A 25,117-nucleotide genomic window follows, 5' to 3' on the forward strand; every position below is an offset into this window, starting at 1 on the left:
GTGGCTCTGCATAGCAATTTTTTTTACAGTGAACTCCCTGAGATGCATTAAAAAACTTTAAACTTGAAAGTGTAGAGTGAATAACAGGGATTTGGAGTATGAAATAGCTCTCCCTCGCTGTGATTACTGTCTCTTTACACAGCCACATTGTGGTCTGTGAGAGGTTAATGCAAACTTGTAACCTTGGTAACATGATTTCGACATGTCTTAGAAGACGTCATCTGATGTTTTGTTAAACTAAAGTACAGACTATGACTCTCAATAGGGCTGACACTGAAATTAATTGCTTGGTGTGTCAGTAAAATGGCTGACATGTTTGTCCACTCGAAGACTTAAAGGTCCAGTGTGTAGGATTCAGGGGGATATACTGGCAGAAATGGAATAAAATATAATCAGTATATTTTCTTTAGTGTATAATCACTTGAAAATTAGAATGGATGTGCTTTTTGTTACCTTAGAATGAGCTGGTTATGTCTACATATATGGACTGTACTTGTATAGCACCCTTCTAGTCTTGCAACCACTCGAAGCGCTTCTTACATTAAATGTCATATTCACACACACATTCACACACTGGCGGCCTCCTGAACACTGAACACCAAAGGGATTCTAATCAGGAGATGTTTCAGCTGGTTGCAATCTGCAATCCTCACCACTAGATGCCACTAAATCCCCCTACATCTTACACACTGCTTGTTTAAGTCCATTTCAGATTGGCTGCCAAGTAAAGCAGTGTTTGCTGTTTTGAGGTCATTTTTCACCCTTCCCTTCCTTTGTCTCCTGACTAAACATCTCCCACATCAATTCACATCATTAGCATGGCTGCTGTCTAGCCAGTGGTCTCGCTGAACCTCCAGGGAAAAGTGTGCAACAACACTTCCTACACAGCGACATATCTCAGAAGAAAAAAATAAGGGGGGAGAGATTGGGGAGCTGGGGATGAAGATGAATAACTATCCTTCATTCTCCCCACTCAAACTGTGACTCACTGGGAAATTGCCAGAGCCGTTACAGATGCTTTCACAATCTCTTTTTCCAAGTTTGTTGAGTAAGAAGCAACATCTTTGTCACTGATATGCTCGAGGACAGGGTGGTGGTATACGGGCTTGTCTTGGACGGGAAATGAAGGTTATTTAATTTGAACAATTCTCACAGCAGTGCTTGTTTCCAGCCTCAGCAGGAGACAGTTCTTCTTTGACCCGGAGCCTGAGGCTTAAAGACGTTGGACTAGATTCTCTCCTGCTCCCACTCACTCTTTCCATCCTGTAACACACCTTGAGACAGGGTGCCTATTCATCTATAATGTGCCCCCATCAGGAGATACAATCGTTACGGTGTGCTGTTTTAAAAGGCCGTATAAACTCCCACAGAGGTACAGTAACTCTCCTCAACATGCGCTCCACCTAATGTAAAACATGCTGTACCATTTAAAGAGAAATAAATTCTGACACACTAACTTTCTGTCTGTTTTCAGTTTATTCTTCCCCAAGCGATTGTGAGTATTTTACCTAATAGATCCATAATGATTTTTATCCACATCTTACAATCCTTCGCCAGTGTTCAGTCAACAGAAGTCTGCAAGTTGAAAGATGGATTGACAGTGTTGATAGCTGTATATTCCACTGAGAAGTCTACTGAGGAGTAATTACTGTAATTCTAAAAGGCTCGCTGAAGTGTTTGGATCAGCACAGATCTGAATAAACAGCCGCTGTACGTGTACATTTTTTTGAAAGCACAAGGAAAGAGATTCATCCGCACTGAGCCAGGAGACTAATTCGCTGCATAATGCCGCATTTCTTCAAGACATTACAGGAACCAAACCACCAATTTTTCATTTGTTGTGTACAGAAGTTTGACAACACAAGTTTCCCCTCTCTCTCCACTCTCTCTGTGCTCTCTCTAATTTAGACACACACATACACACACACACACACACACACACACACTTTGGCAGGAGCGACAGTGCAGGCATAAGTGGAAAATCTCCTCTTTGAGTAGGGTTAGAGGGGTAGGGGGGAGGCAATTTTTAAAGGGGAGGCCCCTCAAGATGTCTGACATGTTTCTGCAGGACCGCAGGCCACTGGCTGGCGTAAAGCACAGGCTTGTGGTGTGCTGTTTGTCTGCGTGAAGCTGGCATGGCCTCCCGTTCCCCTGCATCTGTTCCCCATTAGCAGAGCCGAGAGTATAAAGCAGGGAGCTGACAGGGGCTGGGAACACTCGAGTTCCTGCCTGGATCATGGGGTTTACTATCTGGCTGTGCGTGCTCTGCCTGCAGGCGAGCCTGCTGTCACACGCCCTCGACTGCTCAGGAGCGACGCAGGGAGAGCTGTGTGTCAGCGGCCAGACCGCAGACGGACAGGTAAGAGACGCACTTCTAATGGATGTGATAGTTAGGGGAGGACAGCGGTGAGCAAAGGTGTTCATTATTTATCAGTCATCATCTGTGCTGTTGTGACACTACACAGGTAAGTGCAGCCTGTTTGAGACTATTTAAATGTTGTTTGTTGCTGCAGACTACATAATAACCAACTCTTCTCTCAAATGGAAGCAAAAAGAATCTGAATTATCAGCATTTTCTTTGGCAAGGACGCTACAGAGCTCTTTATGTAATGCAAGCTGACAGTGAAACGTGGAGCTACATCTCTAATGTTACGTTAAGTCAGTTTGATTTTCATTTTAAGAGAAGAGTGTGTTTAAATTTGTGGAAGTGACAGTGAAATTACAAAACAGTTTAGTCATTTCTGTCTCTTGTACAAGCTTAAAAATCTGTCCAGCTCATCTGCTCCTTTAACCAACATTTCCTGCATGTGACTGCCATAGATGTACTGAGGGAAATCATTTAGGATGCATCTTAAATGATCTTATATTAATCTTTAACAGTTTGAGTTTCGATTGAAATGACCGTCAGAGTGCTGATTTGTGCTCAGACACAGTAAGGTCAGTGTTTATACTGTTTGGGTTAAAGGAAGCCAGTAACTCTGCTGGAATGTAAGTCCACTCTGACTCCTTCGAAAGACGCTGCCGTGACGATAATAGTGGTCAAGTGTGTGTCAGGATGGCAGCAGACGTGTACAGTCTAACCCTGACCTGTGGAGACATATAATTTTTTTTTTCCTTCTAACAGAAACAAACTCTCATTGTAATGGTTTTTACAGCCACCACACCAAAAATATACCCCTCCGTGGAACAAAATATTTCAGCTCCCTTTTTTGGCTTTTCATGTGGCCGGCGGCTGTTATACTTTAAACTTGTGGTCAGCATTTTTCTGTGGACAGTCCTCGTGTTCTGTCCAAAGTAATCACCCTCATCTGGACAACGGGTTCGACAGCTGCGAGGAGGAGTGAGGACGGTTTTCACCCACACATGAAAGAGCTTTCATTGGGGATTCTGTCCCGTCTGAGGGCGTTTGTGCCACATATGTGCCTTTTTCTGCTGCAGTTATTTGTATTGTAATTACAGCATGCGCAACTGTGAGCTTCACATGTGGTGGGGGACTAACTAATAACCGATGCAGCGTCTTTGCAGCGGCTGCATTTGGTTTAGTTTACTTCAAGTTTCCCACCGGGGTCACTTGTGTGTATAACGGAACACATTAAATGAGTAATTTATGGGACTCGTCAATGCATTATATGTGTGACAGCAGAAAACCAGATGGACTGCAGCAGGTTTTGATGGAGGCTCAATTTTGTCCCATATCCTACACACACACACACACACACACACATACAGCCAGACAGAAATGCTGCCATGTGTGATGCCTTGGGGGCTGAAGAGTTATTTGTTTTGTCAAGCACTGACATACATGGTGACATTTTGTCAGACAGGACAATGTGTCCTGGTTTGTCTGGGTCAGGACTATTTTCACACAGTGGGACTGAATGAAAACCAATGTGAAGGACCTGATTACTTAATGGTTACATATGACACTAATGTATTAAAATGTGCTACAGAATACCAACAGCATCAGTGTTGACTCTCGCTCCTCTCCTCTCCCTCTTCTCAGTATGAAGATCAGAAGCAGCAGAGGGCGCTACCCTTAACTGACGAACTGGTATGTGCCAAACACTTACTGTACTCCTTTACTACACAAGGTTGTTATTGCTTCAGTCTGAAACCCGTAGTGCATGTGTGAGAGGACTCCAGTTAAGAGCAGGTTTTACTCTGAGGCAGTCTGGTGCGTGGTCATAGGAACAACACATCAGGAACAAGGTAAGGGAAAAGACATTACAGTACTAGACAGACGAGGCAGAAACAAACATCAGAGGGAAATTTAGAGATAGGTTGTTGAATTCATTCTTTCTTATATAACAGAACAGTTATAATGATTCACGCAAACTTGAGAATTAGATGACTATATTACTAATATAGAGGTGATACCATGGAATTGTGCAACATATACAACAGCTCATATAATATTAACAAATCAGCAACTTGCGACTTATTTTACGTGCTTAAAGTGAAGTTAAGTGCTCAATGTAAAGTTACTTAGGTTTAGGAAAAGAAACATTATTCGGTATCTTTAGGTTTAGGCAGCTAAACTTTCGTAGGCAACCAGTGGCTCGTTCCACCCTCTCCAGTGGCTTCCTGTGGCTTTGACAAAAAAATATGTAACTGAATTATGGTTATTTTTTAACATTTTAATTTCACTTATCATCGTTGTAAACCTTAAGAAGTTCGTACATTCTGCGACTGCAAAAATGTGTAGCCTACACACCAGATAAGAAAAATGTTTTAAAATTTCATCAACTAACTGTGCGTCATACGTCAATAGCCTGGCACCTTTTCCTCGAAATTTTGACAAACCTCAATAGCAGTAGCTCGTCTTGAGTCTCCATAGCTCGGCTAGCTATGGATTCCAAATCCAAAAGAAGGAAAAGTCTTGGAGGAAATAAAGTATTTAATAGGGCGTGGTTTGTTTGCTTTTACAGCCAGCGCTGCAAAGTTAAAGTACGGAATAATTGTAAAGAGCCCATCGCAGAGTCGCCCCCTTGTGGTAAAACATATTAATGAATGCTCATTTAAACCTGTTAATAATGTGGATAGGCTAATATAGATTTAATTTGGCTGTGTTACCTTTCCAGATAGATATTTTTTAATTATTTTGGTAAAAAAAAAAAAAGTCTCTCTTTTGATAGTAAAGTTCGCCAACCCCTGGTTTAGGAAAACAAACATGGTGACATTGTGCCTTAAAAATGACTCAGAGCTCATTTTGTCTCACACAGTTTCAAACACAAGCCTCCTGGGGGGAGGTGTGTTCTGTGACCGATCCACCACCCCAACCTGCCTCCTGAGGGCTCATTTATGCTCAACAATTAGATACGGAGACAGACGGAGCCTTTGATCTGCACTCTGCTTTCATTTCATCCATTTTTGTGCACGTCTTCTAAAAGCTTACAGATATGCACAAAATGGAGTAACACCACCGGAGATCGCGGGGGCAGCGTAGTGAAGTTCAAGTAAGATACAACTGTAGGAGACGACAGAGACATCTGTAAATAAGGCGTAATGCAAAAAAAATTCTGTCCACATGTTGGGATGTATTTAAAGGCCTCAAATGCCACTGCCATCTGCCTCTGGTGAAAGGTACATTATTACGATCTCCTTGCCTCGTTTGTTGTTGTCTGAAAGTTTTGACTCCGCCCTCTCGTGCCATCTGTTGGCTGTACGTCAACACAAAGGACATTTGGAAGTACAAGGGTTGTGAGGTTTACAACATTTGAAACACACGTATCTATTTTTGTATGGAAAGGGAGCACAAATGAGCCTTTAGACGAACCGCTTCCTTTACTCCTATCAATGCATTGGTCACATGATCACAGCCTTCCCAAATACATGAGTTAGACACGAACCACTGGCTCTGGATTACGTGCATACAAGTTTTGGTACATTACTTTTGATGGGTTTACATACGAACAGTGCATGAGAACAGCCTGAATTTTTGATAAAGCTAAACCATAGAAGCTAAACACAAAATACTGAAGTCCCTCATAGGCAGTAGCAAAGCCCTGCAATAACATATGCATGTTGCAATTACCCGACAGCTCCAGACTGTACAGCTGTTGTGCCACAGCGCTTTCTCGCATACTCCACAAAGCTCATTCCACAATAAAAACTCAGACAATCATCAAAATGTAGGTCAACAGCAATCACTATAAGCACTTTAAATGGCAGCGCAAATGATTGCGAGGCAAATATTTTGCAACTAGTGTCTTTGTTTTCAGCCGAATGGAAAAAGAGAAACGGTAGGAAGTTATTATCCAATGCTGGGAACAATCTTTTCATTTCCACACTTATATAACTCGGAGGGGGGAAATAAGCTTCGATGGAGCCGAGGCCCTGCGGTAGTGTTATAAATTTACCACAAAGTCCTAATTGGCAAACTGAAACCTGTTGTTTCTCGAAGTGACAGTCCATTCATTAGGAAAACGAGTGGATCGATTGCAGTGCTACATTTGTGTGCAGATCAATGAGAAATGCAGGAAATGGTGGAGCCGCTGACATTAATAGTTATGCCGTTTCCTCCCATTAATGCTGGAGTTTGAGTGCCAATAAAAAAGGGAGACTGAATGTGACAAGGACAGGATGAACAAAACAACGCTCTGCTCAGTATCCACCACACACAAGACTTCATGCACTTTCCCACACAGGGAGACGTGCGAGACTTGTTGTTTCCTTCTGTGGTTGTGGATGTGGTTGTGACTGTCTCACCCTTGTAGGTTTTGTTCAGACGTAAGAGACAGTTGGAGCGGAGGGGTCCCACCCACCTGAGCCACTCCAGCCTGCCTGGGACCGTCTCCGTCAAAGGCTTCCCTAACACTCTCATCCAGGTAAACCGCATCTTGTTAGTCACTGAGAAGTCAGAGTGAGCAAAAGCCAAATGCGTGGGAGGGTGGTGACTGGTTTGCAGCGGTGGCTGTCGCTGCCAAAGGTCCGGAGAAGTTTTAGTCATACTGAATCATCTGTATGTGCTGAAATCCATAGCAGTGATCCACTGAGACCACATTTGCTCACAAAAAATGATTAAAAAAGTACCATAAGAGCATCTAGAGGGGGAATGTGTGTTTTCCAAATTCAATTTAGTGGCTTCAAACAGAGCACAAATGTGTGTACAGGATGTATTGATGTTCACTAATCCCTGTGTCTATGGTGTCTCAGACTGATAGGTCCAGGCGGCACTTGGTTCAAGCTGCGAGTAAGAAAAAGAACAAGCGTAAATCCCGCGTCGGCTCCTACTCCCTCCTTAGCAACGACAAGCAATCCACTGCCCTACAGGTGAGTCTCCATGGCAACCCCCGAGCAGAGGAACAGCTGGGGCAAAGAGGCCGGATGTGCAGGCAGAGTTATAAGGCCACCTTACTTGGTTTTATTGGATCGCTGTGGTCAGATCATTGGTGCAATCTGTTAGCTGACAATGTGATTTGAGTTTTGCAGTGGAAAATGTTCATCATGATGCTGAGATAAGTTAATGTCCTCTCAGAAACATCACTCCTCTGTGTGGGATTTCACTTTCAGGTAACTAGAGCGAGGAGACAGGTGAAGAACGAGCCACCCAAGAGGGGGAGCTCAGGTCGTTCTGGGGCTTTCTCTGTCCTGGTGAGTCATCGTAGTGTTTATTCCCCCGTGCACAAATTTGCATCATTTAATAAATATTTACATGACGTGTTCTTTGCTCTGCAGGGAGATCCACAGAATGACGGACAGACCGACAGACCCAAAAGAAGCACACAGAAGAGGAGTGCTGCAAAATAAAATGACTAACAAGGGGTGTGCACATTCAAGTGTGTCCGATTCTTCCCCGAAAAAAAAAAGCACAAACTGAAGATTGGTGTGAAAATCTGACATTTGAAATAAGAACTTCAGTTTTTATTCGGTTTGAGTAATTATGGTGTGTGTCCACCGTTACTGTTTTAATCAGTCAGTCTGCACTTACGGATACTTTTTCTATACTATTTTAAGTTTCTAATATATTCCTGCATGTTATAAAATCACCAAAGATCCCATATTATTATTATTATACATTGCCATTTTGTTTGAACCTATTTAATCACAGATTCCTTATGAAGATTTGGGGTATATTTTTGCAGAAATGTTTCATGTGTTGTTGTATCAGATTCCAATAAAAGTTTAGTAGAGACATATGGTGTGAGAGTCTTTAAACATTAAGCACTTTACGCTCCACTGGAGCCTCCTCCATAAAATTGGATAATAGTTTTACATTCAGTAATCGTATAACAGTAGCAGCTCAGTCTTTCCCTCTGCCTTTCCCAGAATGACACGTTACATTTCCCACTCAAGGGTCTGCGAAACTGCCCATGACTGATTCATAAAATTGAGTATCATGGGGCTGAAACACCACTAAGTCCCCAATTACAGATGGCAAGTGTTACATGTATGGTGCATGGTTGGCAAAGATGGCAGCAGGAACCTCTTTGCTATAAAAGGTCTTAATCCATTTACATTACAGCAGCCAAGGGCTAATAGCCTGTGTGTGTGAGAGAGAGAAGGAGAGAAAAAATCTAAATGTAGTCCAGACCATCTGTTTCAGGAGTCAGATTTTGTCTATTTAAATATCTTGTGTCATTTTTAATTCATTTGGCCAGGAATGGAAACCAGAAGGTTCGTTTGAGTGTTTCTGCAGGACGCTGACGTAAATGTGCGCACAAAATCTGATCTTTGTGGGCTGCTCCGCATCTGGGTCTCTACCTATTTACAGCATATCACATTAAACGAATCACCTGTGTCACACTTAAAAAAAAAACACAGCTCTGCACTGTGATGATTGCACGCTGGGTTAAAAATAAAAGCAGCAAAAAACGATGCCTAAAATTGCACTCAGGCCCACCCAAACTGATTGCCACCAGGAAATCCAGAGCATGAGGCAATCTGATGAGGAAAAAAGCCTGTGTAAAAGTGTAAGGCAATCTAAATGAAAAGGATGACTCATCCTCCGCTCATTTACCAATCAAAGCTCTCAGCTCATGACGTGGGTATGCGGTGCTCAGTCTCATTTTTATGGCTTTATAGACACAAACACAGAGCAAAGGGAAAAAATAACACAACAAAATGTTATTTATAAACATGACATTTTCCCTGAAGCACATAACTGGTGCTGAATATGCTTCAGCAGCTCGCTCACACAGAACACAGACAAGCGTAAGGTCCTCAGCTGTTGACATGGCCACCAGACAACCTGGATTAGCTGGTTGTGAACTGTCTTGGCGTCGTCTTGGTGACAAACAACCACAGGATGCCATTCAGGTTTCTCAGAAAACAGCGATGCTCTGATAAGAACCAAGAGCTTATTATTCCTATTTAGAGGCAACAAGAGAAACGCAGCCTCAGCTCACTCCCCCCCGTCATCATCTCACACACACACTCCGGTGACAGCTGCCAGCAGGGTATCTCTAACTGACTGTACCCTTGGGCTAGTGCATCCTGGGAAAACTTACGGTTGATGGCTTGATGGAACAAGGCAAAAGCGTCCGAGTGTGTGCGTATCAGTTGCAGACAGCACACACAAACACACACACACACACAAAAAGGGATCCATTGTAAAAAGCAATATTACGAGCGTAGACGCGTCATAAATAGAAATCAACCATATAAACCCATTTCCTCTGGTGATGTCAATGTTAAATTAAAGTTCAGACTTCAATCCGAGCATGCGTCACCGTGTGTGGTCAACACAAAGGGAATCCTTGCAGCATATTTCAGTCATTGTGGTTGCGTAATGGTGTGTGTGGCATTGTTTCCGCTGTGTTTTGGCTTCAGTCATCCCCTCGAGAACAAAGCTGATGATAATCACCACTAACAAAATAATCTGGAAGCCTTCAATCTATAGTATTGTGGTAGGAAATTGCGCAAGCAGAGTGATATGTCACAATTTCCCATAAAGGCTTCAGTCAGGTTCATATGTAGTTAGTGGCTTATAGTCGGCATCCTTTTTCAAGGAGTAGAAACCACGGGGTAAGTATTAGTTTCTGTTGACAGGAGCGTCTCATCCCAAACAACATGCGATGTGGGAAAAGAGTCACAAACAAGTTCTGTGTTAGCAGTGGGGAACAAGTTTATCCTCAAGGAAGATAGGATCACCATCTGAGTCAGGAACACACTGATAGTATGCAAGTGTCTTTCATTTTTATCACAGCGTGAATTACAGTGTTGTTCTATTTAAATCATAATTCCACCTTACTACAAAGTGGATATTTTTATAGCTTTGGTGACAAAGTTGACTCACATAGTTACAGCGGCAGGCAAAAGTTTGGTCACCCCTGGTCAAAATTTAGTTTACTGTGAATAGTAAAGTAAGTAGAAGATGAACTGATCTTCAAAAGGCAAGAACTTAAAGGTGAAACATGCTTTTCAACATTTTTAGCAAGATTTGTGTATCATTTTTTGTTTTGTACAATTTTAGAGTGAAAAAATGAAAGCAGCTCCATGCAAAAGTTTGGGCACCCCAAGACATTTGAGCTCTCAGACAACTTTTAACAGGGTCTCAGACCATAATTAGCTTGTTAGAGCTCTGGGTACTGAGCTCTTGGGTATTCTGACTCCTGAAACCTTGTCCCAACAATCAGCACCCATGGGCTCCTCTAAACAGCTGCCTAGCACTCTGAAAACTAAAATAACCGATGCCCACAAAGCAGGAGAAGGCTATAAGAAGATAGCAAAGTGTTTTCAGGTAGCTGTTTCCTCAGTTCATAAAGTAATTAAGAAATGGTAGTTAGCAGAAACTGTGGAGGTCAAGTTGAGGTCTTTCTGAGAGAGCTGCTCATAGGATTGTTAGAAAGGCAAATCAAAACCCTTGTTTAACCGCAAAAGACCTGCAGAAAGTTTTATCAGACTCTGCAGTGGTGATGTACCGTTCTACTGTACAAGTATGACCTTCATGGAAGAGTCATCAGAAGAAAACCTTTCCTGCATCCTCACCACAAAATTCAGCATTAGAAGTTTGCAAAGGAACATCTGAACAAGCCTGATCATTTTTGGAAACAAGACTTGTGGACTGATGAAGTTAAAATAGAACTTTTGGGACACAATAAGCAAAGGTATGTTTGGAGATAAAAGGGACACCTGTCCATCTGTTGAACACGAAGGAGGATCGATCATGCTTTGGGCTTGTGTTGCAGCCAGTGGCACAGGGAACATTTCATGGGTAGAGGGAAGAATAGATTCAGTTACATTCTTGAAGCAAACATCACACCATCTGTAAAAAAGCTGAAGATGAAGAGAGGATGGCTTCTACAACAGGACAATGATCCTAAACACACCTTGAAATCCACAATGGACTACCTCAAGAGGAGCAAGCTGAAGGTTTTGCCGAAGCCCTCACAGTTCCCCGACCTAAACATCATTAAAAATCTCTGGATAGACCTCTAAAGTTCAGTACATGCATGAAGATGGCCCAAGAATCTCACAGAGCTAGAAGCCTTTTGCAGGAAGAATGGGTAAAAATACCCCAAAGAAAAACTTAAAGACTCTTAGCTGGATACAAAAAGCATTTAGAAGTTGTGATACTTGCCAAAGGGGGTGCTACTAGGTCCAGACCATGCAAGGTGCCCAAACTTTTGCTTCAGGTTTTGCTTTGTTTGTTATTTTGAAACTGTAAAAGATTGAAATTAAGAAGTAATCTTGGTGTCAGGGAATATGGAGCCAAAAGGCTGAATCAAGAAAGCAGCTGAGAACAAGAGCAGTCAGATGATCATACAGGTTTTAAATAAACCTCTAGTCAATTTTCACCTGGTTCTACGCCTCTAAATCACAGGCCACACCTCTGATTTCTTCAGCAATTTAGATACAGTAGGTCTGCTGCTATGCCTGTCTACAGAAGGATTAATCAGTCACCACTAAATAGGCAGTAATAACAATGGGAACATTAGCTTCCTACACAGCTAGCTGGCTACATTAATCAAAATTAGTAAAAGAAATATTCTGACAAGCTTGGAAGTGACCGACGAAGCTGCACCATTTGCTGTGAGGTCAGCTCAGAAATAGAAACTCTGTAAGGAAATCTCTGGTCCTCTCTCTTGTCAATAAATGTTTGATGACAGCAGTGGTGAAGGATTCTGTTTCTATATGATACTAATGACAAAAAAATGGATGTCCCTGGACCTCCCTACAGAGGTCTGGAATAAGCCCTGAATGTCCTTGAATGCCCCTGAGTAATGAACGTATTGTATCTAATCTCTTTAATACACGCAATCCATACAGCTGCTAATAATAGCTTCATATTCGGTGTACAGATGTAAGAGTGGGATCAGTGTTATCTAACTCTCAGCAATGAGCGTATTGCCCAAAATGTTTAATGTGAAAAAGGTTAGTTTAACTGTTCCTAGCAACCACTGCAACTTTTGTGTCGACAGCAAACAAAGTCAGTGCGACTGGAATGACTTCTGGCGGGTTTGTCAAATTGGCTAACAAGATGTCAGGCTCAGTGAATGACATAAAACAAAATGGCAATGAAGTCTGATTATCAGGCTCAGCCAAACTTATTGAAAGAGAAAATCAATGGTAAAATGTTGTTAACATCCATCACAGTTTACAGACTTCTTAACTGGAGTTATCAATTAACTCTCTTGCATCAGGCAGTAAGAGTAAAGAAAGTATTGTAGCGCCTGCAGACTCTCTGTAAAATGTGATATTTTGTGATTGACAGTCCGGACTAGGTATTCCCTGCTCAGTATTCCTAGAGTGGTTCTGCTTGTCTGTTCTCTGTTCCCACTGACCTCAGAGTATGACCACGCTCTCAAGCTGAATTTGGCTCCTTCTCTTCATCTCCTGCCACTTCCCATCAGATCAGATACAGGGCGTTGGCTGTCTTCCCTCACCTCGTGTCACTCTTCTCCGGCCTGACATCACCTCCCCCAAACAGCCTCCCTAACTCTGCCTGTCAAGACTTCCTCCAAATGCTGTCACGGCGGGCCAGCCCTGTCACATCGCCCTGGTCCTAATGAAGGAAAGGCATAGATAGACAAACAGAGATGTATGTGTGATATGTGTAAGTCCTCAGTAACAGAGCTGTGATGTCAGCTCAATATATCAGCCTGCTGACCTTTCAACATGTATGGCAGCGGAGGGATTATTTATGGGCCGATGCAGAATTCATTGACTTTTTCAGGCTCTGGCAGCCTCTTATTATAAACAAAGCCTTTGTCGGCACATCCAGAGGCAGTCTGCCACCTGCAATCCCTCCATTTTCTCACTGAAAACAAACGTCTACAAAATGTCTCTGACACTGCCGAGACCCTGATCAAACTTCTAATGACATCTATCAACTACAGTTAATGCAAAGCGTTGACGCTACAGTCACAGTGCATCTCATTGCTAGTAGGCTACACATTACCAACATATTATATTATACTGCTATGATGTTTGTAATGGTTATTATACTGCTATGATGTTTGTAATGTTTTCCATTAGATTTGACTAACTCTGCATCATTAAACGTCAGGAATTAAGAAACACTAGTGTTGGATTAAGAGAAGAGTTCACTTTGGGAAATTATTACAGAGGGCTAGACGCAGCCTGTTCTCATTCCCAGGGTGTCAAATATTGCTGCTTGACACGCCCGTTGATGGGCAATATCGATGCCAAAGACACCCCCCACCACGTCTTTATGAGATATACCATGCTTTCTACCATAGACTGTATATAAAGATGGACAACCTGACAGCTCTCCAAAAGTGAAGCCGAAACCAACCCAGTCTCACTCCGAAGTCATCGAAGTCTGGCGCTTTGGCAGTGACTTGCGGCAGCAGACACTCATGGAAAAAGCTGTCCTTTAACGTTGACATGATACACGGCCAGTCGCCATCATAGTTTAACGGCGCCTGGCATGAGAAAGCTGATACCATGTCTGAATGCTAAATATAATGGTAGAACCAGGAGATGATTAGCTTAGCATTCATTTCATTCATTTATTTTTCCGTAACCGCTTATCCTGCTGGGTACACCGTGGACAGGTCGCAAGATGATCCCAGGGCTGACACATAGAGACAGACAACCACTGACAATTACAGTCACTCCTACGGCCAATTTAGAGTCACCAATTAACCTGCATGTCTTTGGTCTGTGGGAGGAAGCCGGAGTACCCGGAGAAAACCCACGCTGACACGGGGAGAACACGCAAACTCCGAATTCCCCTACCCAGGTTTGATCCAGAGTTGCCAGTCATCCTCATGAACACGATAGACTTAAGATAACTGTTGTTAAAATTATTGTTGGTTTGTTACCTTTGGACAGACTCAGGCTAGCGGTTTCCCCTTGTTTCCAGCCGTCATGCTAAGCTAACAGTCTCCTGGCTTTAACTTCATATTCACTGCACAGACATTAAAGTGGTATCTGTCTCATGAAACTCTCAGCTGGAAAGCAAAGAAGCGCATTTCCCAAAATGTCAAACTATTCCTTTGGTGAAGTTATGTTCAGTCGACTGATACAGCTTGATCAGGGGACTTTGGCATCCCGAGGCAGTGGCTCACTTTGCCAGGCTGGAAATGCAACACTGGCTATGGTTGGAAAATTACTCATCATGAAATGTCAGGAATCGAGAAAAAGCAGTGTTGATTTAAACTTGACCACCATGCATTTTTTAGTTCAGTTAATCTATTTAAAAAGGTTTCTCGAGACTTCCCTCAACCCAATAGAAGCAAAATAATTACAATCTTGACCAAAATTGGTTTTACAAGATGCTCACGTGCCAACGACAACATGCTGGATGCTGTTCCTGACAGCTCGGGCATCAAGAGTGCCCACAGCCTTCACTATTAGTAATTCACAGGCAATAAATCTCTTATACTTTCGAGTGAACATTGCCAGAGAAATCTTAAACACTGACGCACGAGCTCAGCACTGAAATGAGCATAGCTGAAAGAAGGATGCACGATTTTGTCAGTTCCGTCTCTGAACAATTCATCTGTGTAGCTCTCCTTGAAGATGATGGATGCCTGCTGAGTCACTGCCACGGTCCCATCTCTGCCCTGCTCAGTACATTAAAGCAGAAAATATTGCTGAGTGTGACCCGCTGCCCACTGCATAGGTCCATAGAAAGCTGATTTATTAAGAAGGGAATACTCTTAGACAGGCTGAATCAATTTCACAGATATAGATTAGAATGGGATGGCAGGGAGAACTGATGATGAATTGAGAAAGCAGGATTTCTTAAAAATATATCTCGAGGAATGAGGAACCAACACATCATATATATATGCCTGGTAACTAGACTAAAGCAATCTCTCTCAATCAATCACAATTTCAGGCCTGGTGTAATTCAGCTGCATAAATAGGACAAAGGATTCGGTAAGAAATAGGTGCAGAGGCAGAGAGATAAAAGGATGCGAGGCAGGTTTGGTTCAGCCCGAGCCAAGTGGGCTGAAACGTGAATTTTCTCCCTCTCATTCTCCTTTCTCTTTGGTATGACACAAAGGTCGTCGCGGGCTGTGAAGTGGACAGGGCTGTCAGTGGAGAGTGGAGCCGAGGGGGCAGCGCAGGGAGTTGGGTGAGCAGGGGAGGAATTCCAATCAGCCTGAGGTGTTTAAGACGGACCCACAAAATTAAGAACTTCCATTAAGTTCCCTTCCACTAAAAAATGTGTATGTCTTATGCTTATGCTCTCTAAAATGTCTGACGTTGACAACACTGATTTGTATCTGTGCAAAGTTGGTCACCAGAAGGGGCGGATGCCTATGCACCTCCTGAAAATCTGAGATCCAAGAGTACCGGGGGCAAGCAAGATTAGGTACGTCACTAATAGGGCTTTTTGCTCTCTGCTTTTTGCAGACGATGTGATCCTGTTGGCTTCATCAAACCGTGACCTCCAGCATGCACTGGGGCGGTTTGCAGCCGAGTGTGAAGCGGTCAGGATGAGAGTCAGCACCTCCAAATCTAAGGTCATTGTTCTCTGCCAGAAACCTGTGGGTTACCCCCTCTGGGTTGGGACAAGTTACTACCTCAAGCACAAGAGTGCAAGTATCTCGGGGTCTTGTTCACGAGTGATGGTAGAAAGGAGCGTGAGATGGATCGGCGGTTTGATGCGCATCTGTAGTGATGCGGGTGCTGTGCCTGACCATCGTGGTGAAGAGGGAGCTGAGATGGAAGTCGACGCTTTTGATTTACTGGTCCATCTACGTCCCAACCCTCACCTATGGTCATGAGCTCTGGGTAGTGACCGAAAGAAATGAGATCGCAGATACAAGCAGCCCAAATGAGTTTCCTCTGTGGGGTCGCTGGGCTCAGCCTTAGAGATAGGGTGAGGAGCTCGGACATCCAAAGGGAGCTCGGAGTAGAGCCGCTGCTCCTTACTACACATTAAATTAAATAGTGCTTGGAGCAAAACTATACAAATAGTCTTTTTTTCCTAGATCAGGGTACAGAAATGATCAAATGCAGGTGTATTTTTTACTGGAGTAGTCTACATACTACTTGGTACTGAGTTATTTCGGTCTATAACTTAGAAGTATCGAGTACCGATACCCAGCGCTAGTGACTAATATGAAAGCAAAGGGTTGTCTAATACAGGAAACACATATTGGAGGAACAGACATTGACACAACACCAGCAAAGAAACCAGAAACCTCCAGTGCAGAGCAGACTTGTAGGCACAAGGAGTGGAAGTTTGCATTAGTGCAGTGAAAGTTTTGACAGCAAACACAGTGGAGTGTGCAGTTCTTGGATGTAAACTGAACCAGTGAAAACATACTGCAACAGCTGATTTGATCACAACCACTTACACTGTGCCAGTCACTGACAGTTAGCCTACAAGCTAACAAACAACATAAACAAATAAAAGATGAATCTGATATGTCTGCTAGTTGCCAATTCTGGTGCCCAACAGATTACTTATCTGGGTCTAGGTCTGACTGAGGCTCAAACATTTATGGCTGAATCTCTCCAATGTTTCATCTAATGCTAACGATAGCGATCTTGATGCACACTGCTCTTTCATCAGTCAATCTGATGCGAGTCTCACATAGCCAGACCATAGACTGTATGACAAAGATGGACAACAGGACAGCTCACCAAAAATGAGATGAAACAACATCTCGTTTGCCCTCTGACTAGCTGCAGTATAGGTCATAAACCCTGCCCCATTCTATGTTACCCCTCCAAATATACACATTAATTGTCTCTGACCGTCAGCTGCATCTCAGCCTCTGCTGGACAGAGGCATGATCTGTTTGGAGACCAATAAAAGCCAAATGAACGTGCATATTTAGATACAAAAACGTCAGTAAGCATTACCTAATGTGTATTTCTTTAAATCAGGTGGAAGGATTTTTCAGTCAAAGTTGAGGCAACAAAGATGTGATGGGTTAAATGGTGATTTGCAGAGCGCATCCCATTGATTCCAATAGACATGACACCAAAGTCTGGCGCCTCAAACGATGTCACTGTCGCCATGACTGTTCCTTCTTTTATATCTTCCTTGTACAGTGGGACGGAGTTGAGACATGGTGTCCATGTTTATTTACAGTCATTGAGCCAAAATGTTAGCCCTGCGCCAGCATTGGAGAAAGCAGAAAGTGAAACCTACCGCATGCAGTGGCAGTGGGCGAGGCAGAGGCCAGATCCAGAATTTCTCAGTGAGGGCGAAAGAGTAGATCTGCTTCCAACCTCTTTTCAGAGTTATTCTTTTTTACATTTTATGTGGGAAAACCATGTTAAACGAAATATATTCATAGCAGAGTATTTTTACATGTGTGTCTGGAGGGAGACTTTAAAGGCTGTGAAAGACGACCATGTTTCCTCGGATGAGAAGTCAGCAGGAAGGAAGAAGTGGGCAGCCTGGAAAAGGTAATTTGGGCTTGGGAGGGACAAACTGTTGGCTGAAATTGCAAAACCTCCTGCCTCCAGCCACCACCTCATTGACTTTGTAACCATTTGTGAAATTTACAAAGGCTCCAAACTGGCCCAATTATGTTGTGCAGATGAAAACAAGGGTGGAAAGGAACATTACATTCCTAAGTTACATTCCTCAAGGGCAGCGGAGTAATGGAGTCTCCGGGCCAGGAAATATTGTGAGTAAGTACCAAAGAGCAGCATAACACATTAGGTCATTGTCTCTGAGTCTACAAACCACTTCAGGGACCTTTGGTGAAGAATAAGGAGAAGAGTACTTTTAGTTTGTGGTCAGAACCGAAACCTGCTTCCACTTTTCAAGCCAGGCTCCCATGTAGAAGTCGTTTTACAAAGCACCACAAAATGACTTCTGATTACTGGGAGTGATTAAGTCTTGCAAGGTAGCACAGACTGCTGATAGAAATCCTCCACGTCTTTTCATTCCTGTTCTCTCCGTCTGTAGCTGCCTCCATATCTAGATCGCATCTTTAGCGCTCTATTATCTGTCAAAAGCTTTACACGGTGAGTGCATCAAAATAAACGTCAGTCAGCATCACTGATGTGTAATAAAAAAAATAACAAATGTTCTGTTGTACGAAAGCAGTGTGGAAGTTAGTAGTGAAGGACGCAGGTTGTACTCACAGCTCAAAAACTCCCCAAAGTTCAACTCTAAGTCCATGAGGTCTTACGGGTGCCAGCCAGGGCAGAGACATATTAATATTTCATCTGAGGCTATATCTCTCTCTGAACATTATGGAGAGAGGGAGAGGGGAGGCTCGTCGGCCCCGGGAGTGTGGTCTCACATTGAATTTTGAAGTCATAAATGGATGTTTCAAAACTGCAGAGCGGGTGGCGCTTTAGAGGTCCTGAGAGGACAATAAATCACTTGGTCACACGTACTGTAGCTTTGCCTCGGCCTCTCTGGATCAAAGAGCTCTCTCAGCAACTCTGTACTCCACAACTCAAGTATGAAGTGTGAGAGGAGGGAGAAAAAGAAGTTCTGTGTGAGAAGTTATATGTCTGTGTTGCATAATCCAATTGTAAAACCACTGGGCTATCTGTGAACAGGCGGTGTGACAGCTCAGCTTCACTTAAATCCTGTCGTCCTGGTGGAATAACAAGTACAACCAGATAAATTTTCATAAAACAAAATATCTGCAGGGACGGAAAGTTGCGCTATGCTAATCCAGTTTCTTATTGTGACAATATCTGTGCATAAGGGTTCTCGTGTTAAGTCACAGTACGTAGCCTAAACATTACAACAGTAGCTCCATAATGTCATTGCCTACTGTATGCCCATCCAAACCCCAACACTAACAACTGGTAGCATTACTGTGGTTGTTTTTAAAGGGAACATGAGCACTCGTATGAGAAAGAATGGCACTGGTATTTTACTGGTTTATCTTTGCGTGCAGCTCAGCAGATTCCTGCCTCCCCGCTGTTACAATGTCTTCTTCCTCTGGTGGAGCTGCAGTTAGCTGATATCACAGGCTGATGTTCACCCTGAGGCAGTGGAACCAAAGCTAGTACAGACTGCTCTCTTGTGGTTATAATCTATAATGCAACATGTTTGAGCTTGAGTGACAGGGCGATGATTGGTGGCTGATTAAATGAAGGTCTGTATTGACAAATTAGGCAAAGAATCAAAAACAGTTATAATAACACCACACAGGACACACTTCCTAATGAGGGATTTTGGGGCTTTGTCTATTTTATACCAATACGTTTATGGAAAAATGTATGATTTCTCATTAAAAAAAACATGTTTTCTTTTAATAGCTTCTATATGTAATAAGATACGTTGACTCAAAAGACACACTTCCTTATGAGATGTAAAGTGCTTCTTCTATTTTATATTAATATTTTCAAGGAAAATTCCTAATTTTTTTCCCACATAGTTTTTCAATAAGTTCCATGTAAGACAAGCCAGTCACTCAAATGTAGTACCAAAATATATTACTGGACAGAACACACCTATTCACACTGGAATTTAGTGCTACTTGTCTTTATATAAATATTTTTTTATGGAAAAATGTAAGGTATCTTTGAAAAAAAAAAAACACATTTTCTTTTAATAGCTCTATGTAATGAGATAGAGTGACTCAAAATCAATAGCAGGATATTATTACTACACAGGACACACTTCCTTATATGGGATGTAAAGTGCTTTTTCTATTTCATATTAATATTTTGGGACGCTGTGTAAAACATGAATAAAAACAGAATGCAATGATTTGCAATTCTTTTTTGACCTATATTCAATTAAATACAGCACAAAGACAAAATATTTAATGTTCAAACTGACAGACTTTACTACTTTTTGTAAAATTCATACTCATTCTGAATTTGATACCTGCAACATGTTCCAAAAAAAGTTGGGAAAATCACCATCTACAATCCATAATATCATCAAAAGATTCAGAGAATCCTGAGAAATCTCTGCATGTAAGAGGCAAGGCTGAAAACCAACACTGAGAGCCTGTGACCTTTGACCCCTCAGGCTGCACTGCGTTTAAAACCGACATGACTGTATAAAGGATGTTACTACATGGGCTCAGGAACACTTTGGAAAACCACTGTCGGTGAACACAGTTCGTCAATGCATCGACAAATGCAGGTTAAGACTCCATAAGGTTAAGCGAAAGCTATATATCAACAACATCCAGAAACATGGCTGACTTCTCTGAGCCTGAGCTTATCTGAAATGGACCGACACAAAGTCTAAAAGTGTGCTGTGGTCTGACGAGTCCATCATGGACATCGTGTCCTCTGGGCTGAAGAGGAAAAGGATTGTTACCAGCTCAAATTTCAAAGCCAGCATCTGTGTTTGGATGGAGGTGTGTTAGTGCCCATGGCATCACAGGTAATTCTCACATCTGTAAAGGCGCCATGACTGCCGTAAGATACAGGTTCTAAAGCAACATATGCTGCCATCCAGGCAACGTCTTTTACAGGGACGCCCCTGCTTATTTCAGCGAGACATTGAGACACAATCTGCATGTTACAACAGCATGGCTTTGTAGTATAAGAGTGAAGGCACTTGACTGTGCTGCCAGCAGTCCACACCTGTCTCCCATTGAACATGTGTGGACCATTATGAAGCACAAAATGAGACAAAGGAAACCTTGGACTGTTGAGTAACTAAAGTCGTATATCAAACAAGAATAGGACATATGGTCAAAGAAAATGTATGGTTTTTATATATATCTTCCATGTTGTGTGATTGAGTTACTCAAAATCAATACCTGATATGATTACTGCACTAACAGCATACATGTGAGACCAAATATTAATTTCAACAAGCATTTGCCCTCCCTGACTTCACCCTGGTCTGACTCCTTGGAGCATGTGCAGGTGTAGGAGGTCTTGGTTGGATCCCTTGATGGGTTGCCATGTTGACACTGCTCACCACTCCTTCTTCACCTGCATCCTTCCAGGAAGAGATGTTGTGTTGAGCTGCCTGTCCCAAGGCTTTATCTCTCTCCATAGTCAGCAGCATGGTCTGCTTTAAAGCGGCTTGGTACTTCTCATTCATCCGCTTCACTTCAGGTTCATAGGTGCTGCACTGCATCTTCAGCCTCCTCATCTCCTCGATGAGCCGGGTTTTCTCCTGGACCACACGCTTGTGTCGCAGCCGGTGGAAGTCTCTGTTTCTCAGGACCCTGAGCAGTGTCTCAGCTCCGGCAGCGGCTGCCAGTCTGTACTCATCCCCCTCCCGCTGCGCGTTTTTCAGCTCGCTCTCCAGACGCTGGTTTTCAGTGTACACTTCCGGTACGACACCAACCTGGTCTGTATCCACCTGCCCTTTCTGCACCATCTCGGTCCACTCAGCCTGGAAACATTCGAGTGTTTCTGTCATGCTCATTTGTGAAAGAAAGTTGCGTAAAAAGTCATCCACAGCTTCAGGTTGGTGTGTGATGGAGGTGGCGGTGGGCCTGGGAGCAGCACCCGCAGCAGCAGTGGCCTCTGCCCGGTCTTGGATAGCTTTCACCGTCGCCTCCAAATCTTCCTCCCCTTCTGTCAAACTCCACTCATCCTCTAAAGACACTTCCTCATACTGAAAGTCATCATCACTCTCATCCTTCTCTTGTTTTCTTCCGCTCATTGCTTCACTTGCTCACGTTCAGCAGGAAAAAGTTTGATGTTGCTATGGTGACGATTCCGCCACTCAACGCGAGATTTCACGAGTTCGCGTTCGCCTCGCTCCATCCGTTAGCAAACAATCATGGCGGACTACAAAGAGGCGCCCTTGGCTTCTCGGCCAACAACACTGGACCCAAATGAGTATTTCAACATCTCGCCGGAGCACCGTCGCGCCGAAGAAGACAGGGCAGCACTACGAGCCAACCTGAAGAGGCAGTACCAGACGCAACTCAACAACCCGCACAGACAAGAGCTCATTGTAAGTGGCTACATGCTAGCTAGCAATGTCACCCTTGAGACTGGCTGAGGCTCGCTGCTAACGCTAGCATGTCCGAGCCCACGTCACAAAAACCCAGTTTTACTGAAGTATTTTGGTATAAAGCTTAGGGTGGCATGTTTATATGTATGTTGTGTAAACGGGGGACTGGATGGAATCAACACTTAGGGGCTAACTTACACCACAGAAAGAAAATATCATCGACAATATAAAGTATGTTGTAGCCTAGCATAAATTATGTTTAAAATAAACCCCTCCTGAAGTGCAACAGTGTTGCCATGTGCTGTAGATAGACTAAATAAATACTAAATGACATTGCTGCTATCACAAAAGAGATAATTGCCACATACCTGTCCCATTCTGTTCAACAGACCGTGCAGCTAAATTGACCCCAGCCCTTCGGGCTTCAATCAGTCAAACTGCAATGGATCATTTGTTAGCAGTGTGCAGGTGTCCTCTCCTAATTGACATCCAGCTGGTCAAAATATGTCCCATGTAACACAAATATACAATTGTTCTCTGTCCCTGAAACTCTTTAACTTGTCATACTCAATATTTACTTAGTACATGTACTTAAATTACTTCTTCTCCATATTGTAGCTCTATTACTGCTAACTCTGTCCATTCTGTGGGCTTTTTCACAGCTAATGTTTTTTGCTCGTCATAGTAAGAAAGGCACATGTGTTACTTATTACATTAATGAAAGTTCAATTTTGTTAAACCAAGCCAGCATGCACAGTACCAGGACCCTTAAATTCAAGCAGGTAAACAGAATTCATTTATTCATTCATTTTACATAACCGCTTATCCTGTTAGGGGTCGCAAAACAGCTTGCGCCTAGCCCAGCTGACATTAGACGAGAGGCAGGGTACACCCTGAACAGGTCACCAGACTAGACAGATAACCATTCACACCTACGGGCAATTTAGAGTCACCAATTAACCTGCATGTCTTTGGACTGTGGGAGGAAGCTGGAGTACCAGGAGAAAACCCACGCTGACACAGGGAGAACATGCTAACTTCACAAAGAAGGGCTCCCCCACCACAGGGTTCTGACCAGGAACCCCCTTGCTGCTATCATTGATTTTATTATTTACACCTGTAATTTTTTTATTGTTGACATTTCAAAATGCAGTACGTGAAAAAGGCCTGTCCTTGAAGAGGGATCCCTCCTCGGGTTTTTCCCTTTTACCCTTATAAATAAATGGAGGACTTTAGGATAGAGGGTGTTGTACTGTAGGCTGACGTATTGTAAAGCTTTTTGAGACAAAGAGAGCTCACAACAGTTTTGTTTTAGCATGACATCAACCTTAAAGTCTTCTTATCTTTGTTGTAGTAAATTATTGTTTTTCCTTGTATTTGTCTCGACGGCAAGGATTCAGTGTGTACAAAACAGTCTTTTAATTTCATTGCATACTTCTGTCTTTACAGGAAGACCCTGCCCTGACACGCTGGGTGTATGCTCGCGCCAACCCCTACACAACCTTCAGGCCCACATTCAAGACATCTCTGCTGGGTGTCATGTTTGGAGTTTTCCCTCTCTTCGCCCTTTATTACATCTTCAAGACAGACAGGGTATGGATCAAGATGCACTGACCTCTCTTTGCTTGTTTATCAGTGTTAAATGAATGACACATCTCACCTGTGGCCCCTTAAGCGGCCTGTGTACTAAAGATACAGTAGGACATGTTTATGTCTGCACACATTTATTCACAGCCAAATATTGTTGCAGGTTGAAGTAGTTATTCTCAGTGAGTGCCACTCTGCTGCAGGTGTATGAGCTTCATTTACAGCCCCTACTGCTGTCTTTTCATTGCATCTATCTGCTGCTCTATTGACAATCCTCAGTGCCAGACTGGTGGTCAAAATGTCAATGATTGTAGTAGATATAATGCCATAAACAACAAAGCTTTGGAACGAGAACACATGAAGTAATTTTACTGTGTTATAGCACTAATATCAATTTCTTTAGCCAGCTAAAAACACTGATAATCCATTCACAAAAATAGTTGTCTGAAACAATCCTAAAATTGAATAATTGGTCATTATGGCATCACAGATCTGAAAAGCTTTTTGCTTGAGGATTGGGCCTCATTATTCCCACGTAGGTGTGCAGTTGATCTTTTTTGTCACAGCTCCATTCACATTAGAAATGAATGCTTCATATGAAATGCTGCTTGCTTTCATTTTCCTCCCCATTGTCACGGTGATTCACCCTCCAAATCTCTGCCAATAGGAATTCAAATGAAAATTTGGTGCAATTGTCGCACTGCTGGGCTATCATGTTCGTCTCCCTCTTTCCACTGGGAGAGGGGGAAAAAAAACTTGACAATCACAAAGTGCTCACATAAAACATGCAGTTGAGAAAAATGTCCGGAAGGTGAAGAGGGTGAGGGTGATATGACTTTGTTGCCATGGAAACTATATTAACCCATCATCTGTGTGTCGTCTTTTGCACAGGATAAGAAGGAGGAGCAGATTAAGGCCGGAACCCTCGAGCGCAAGTACGCTTTGTCATCATGAGCTCTGATGTATAAAGACCTCCTGTATGTTCTGGTGATGTCAGCGTGTGTAATTATTAATGACCGAATAAAATTATATTGTCAAAAACAGTTATGTGGTTTTTAATGGTGAGGCAGAAGTGTGAATGGTGGGAAAACACATGGTATTGTATGGTATTATAAATGTGTACACAAGTTACATGACCACAGACCAAGGTAGGGACACTGCACAAGTCTTAGTTTGGCATGTTAACCAATAGACAGAGGGGTGGTGAGGCTCACCGCATCCTTGCCCCGTTATTACATTTACCCCAAACAGAATTCCTTTGCCAGTTACTCCATGTTCCCAAGTAAGGTTATTCTG

The 25,117-nt window shown here is 42.9% G+C and overlaps 2 protein-coding genes across 2 annotated transcripts; both read left to right on the plus strand.

Annotated features, from left to right (window-relative positions):
• Positions 1-2,009: 2,009 nt before the first annotated feature.
• Positions 2,010-8,136, plus strand: si:dkey-12l12.1 (uncharacterized). The gene is made up of 6 exons (XM_049564770.1): positions 2,010-2,359; positions 4,004-4,051; positions 6,717-6,827; positions 7,156-7,272; positions 7,513-7,593; positions 7,678-8,136. Exons 1-6 carry the CDS (start codon positions 2,237-2,239, stop codon positions 7,747-7,749), a joined length of 552 nt encoding a protein of 183 aa, XP_049420727.1. The 5' UTR covers positions 2,010-2,236; the 3' UTR covers positions 7,750-8,136.
• Positions 8,137-22,017: 13,881 nt separating this feature from the next.
• ndufb4 (NADH:ubiquinone oxidoreductase subunit B4) lies at positions 22,018-24,864 on the plus strand. Its single transcript, XM_049564771.1, has 3 exons — positions 22,018-22,234; positions 23,684-23,827; positions 24,713-24,864. Exons 1-3 carry the CDS (start codon positions 22,058-22,060, stop codon positions 24,773-24,775), a joined length of 384 nt encoding a protein of 127 aa, XP_049420728.1. The 5' UTR covers positions 22,018-22,057; the 3' UTR covers positions 24,776-24,864.
• The last annotated feature ends 253 nt before the right edge of the window (positions 24,865-25,117 follow it).

The sequence above is a fragment of the Epinephelus fuscoguttatus genome, linkage group LG21 (genome assembly GCF_011397635.1).
Source record: "Epinephelus fuscoguttatus linkage group LG21, E.fuscoguttatus.final_Chr_v1".
NCBI lineage: Eukaryota > Metazoa > Chordata > Actinopteri > Perciformes > Serranidae > Epinephelus > Epinephelus fuscoguttatus.

Bases quoted from the DNA above. Each gene is read 5' to 3' on its own strand.
- si:dkey-12l12.1 (XM_049564770.1), top strand. From the start codon at position 2,237: ATGGGGTTTACTATCTGGCTGTGCGTGCTCTGCCTGCAGGCGAGCCTG. The intron at 2,360-4,003 runs GTAAGAGACGCA...CCCTCTTCTCAG, and splicing joins GCCAGACCGCAGACGGACAG to TATGAAGATCAGAAGCAGCA. The intron at 7,594-7,677 runs GTGAGTCATCGT...TTTGCTCTGCAG, and splicing joins CTGGGGCTTTCTCTGTCCTG to GGAGATCCACAGAATGACGG.
- ndufb4 (XM_049564771.1), top strand. From the start codon at position 22,058: ATGGCGGACTACAAAGAGGCGCCCTTGGCTTCTCGGCCAACAACACTG. The intron at 22,235-23,683 runs GTAAGTGGCTAC...CTGTCTTTACAG, and splicing joins CGCACAGACAAGAGCTCATT to GAAGACCCTGCCCTGACACG. The intron at 23,828-24,712 runs GTATGGATCAAG...TCTTTTGCACAG, and splicing joins ACATCTTCAAGACAGACAGG to GATAAGAAGGAGGAGCAGAT.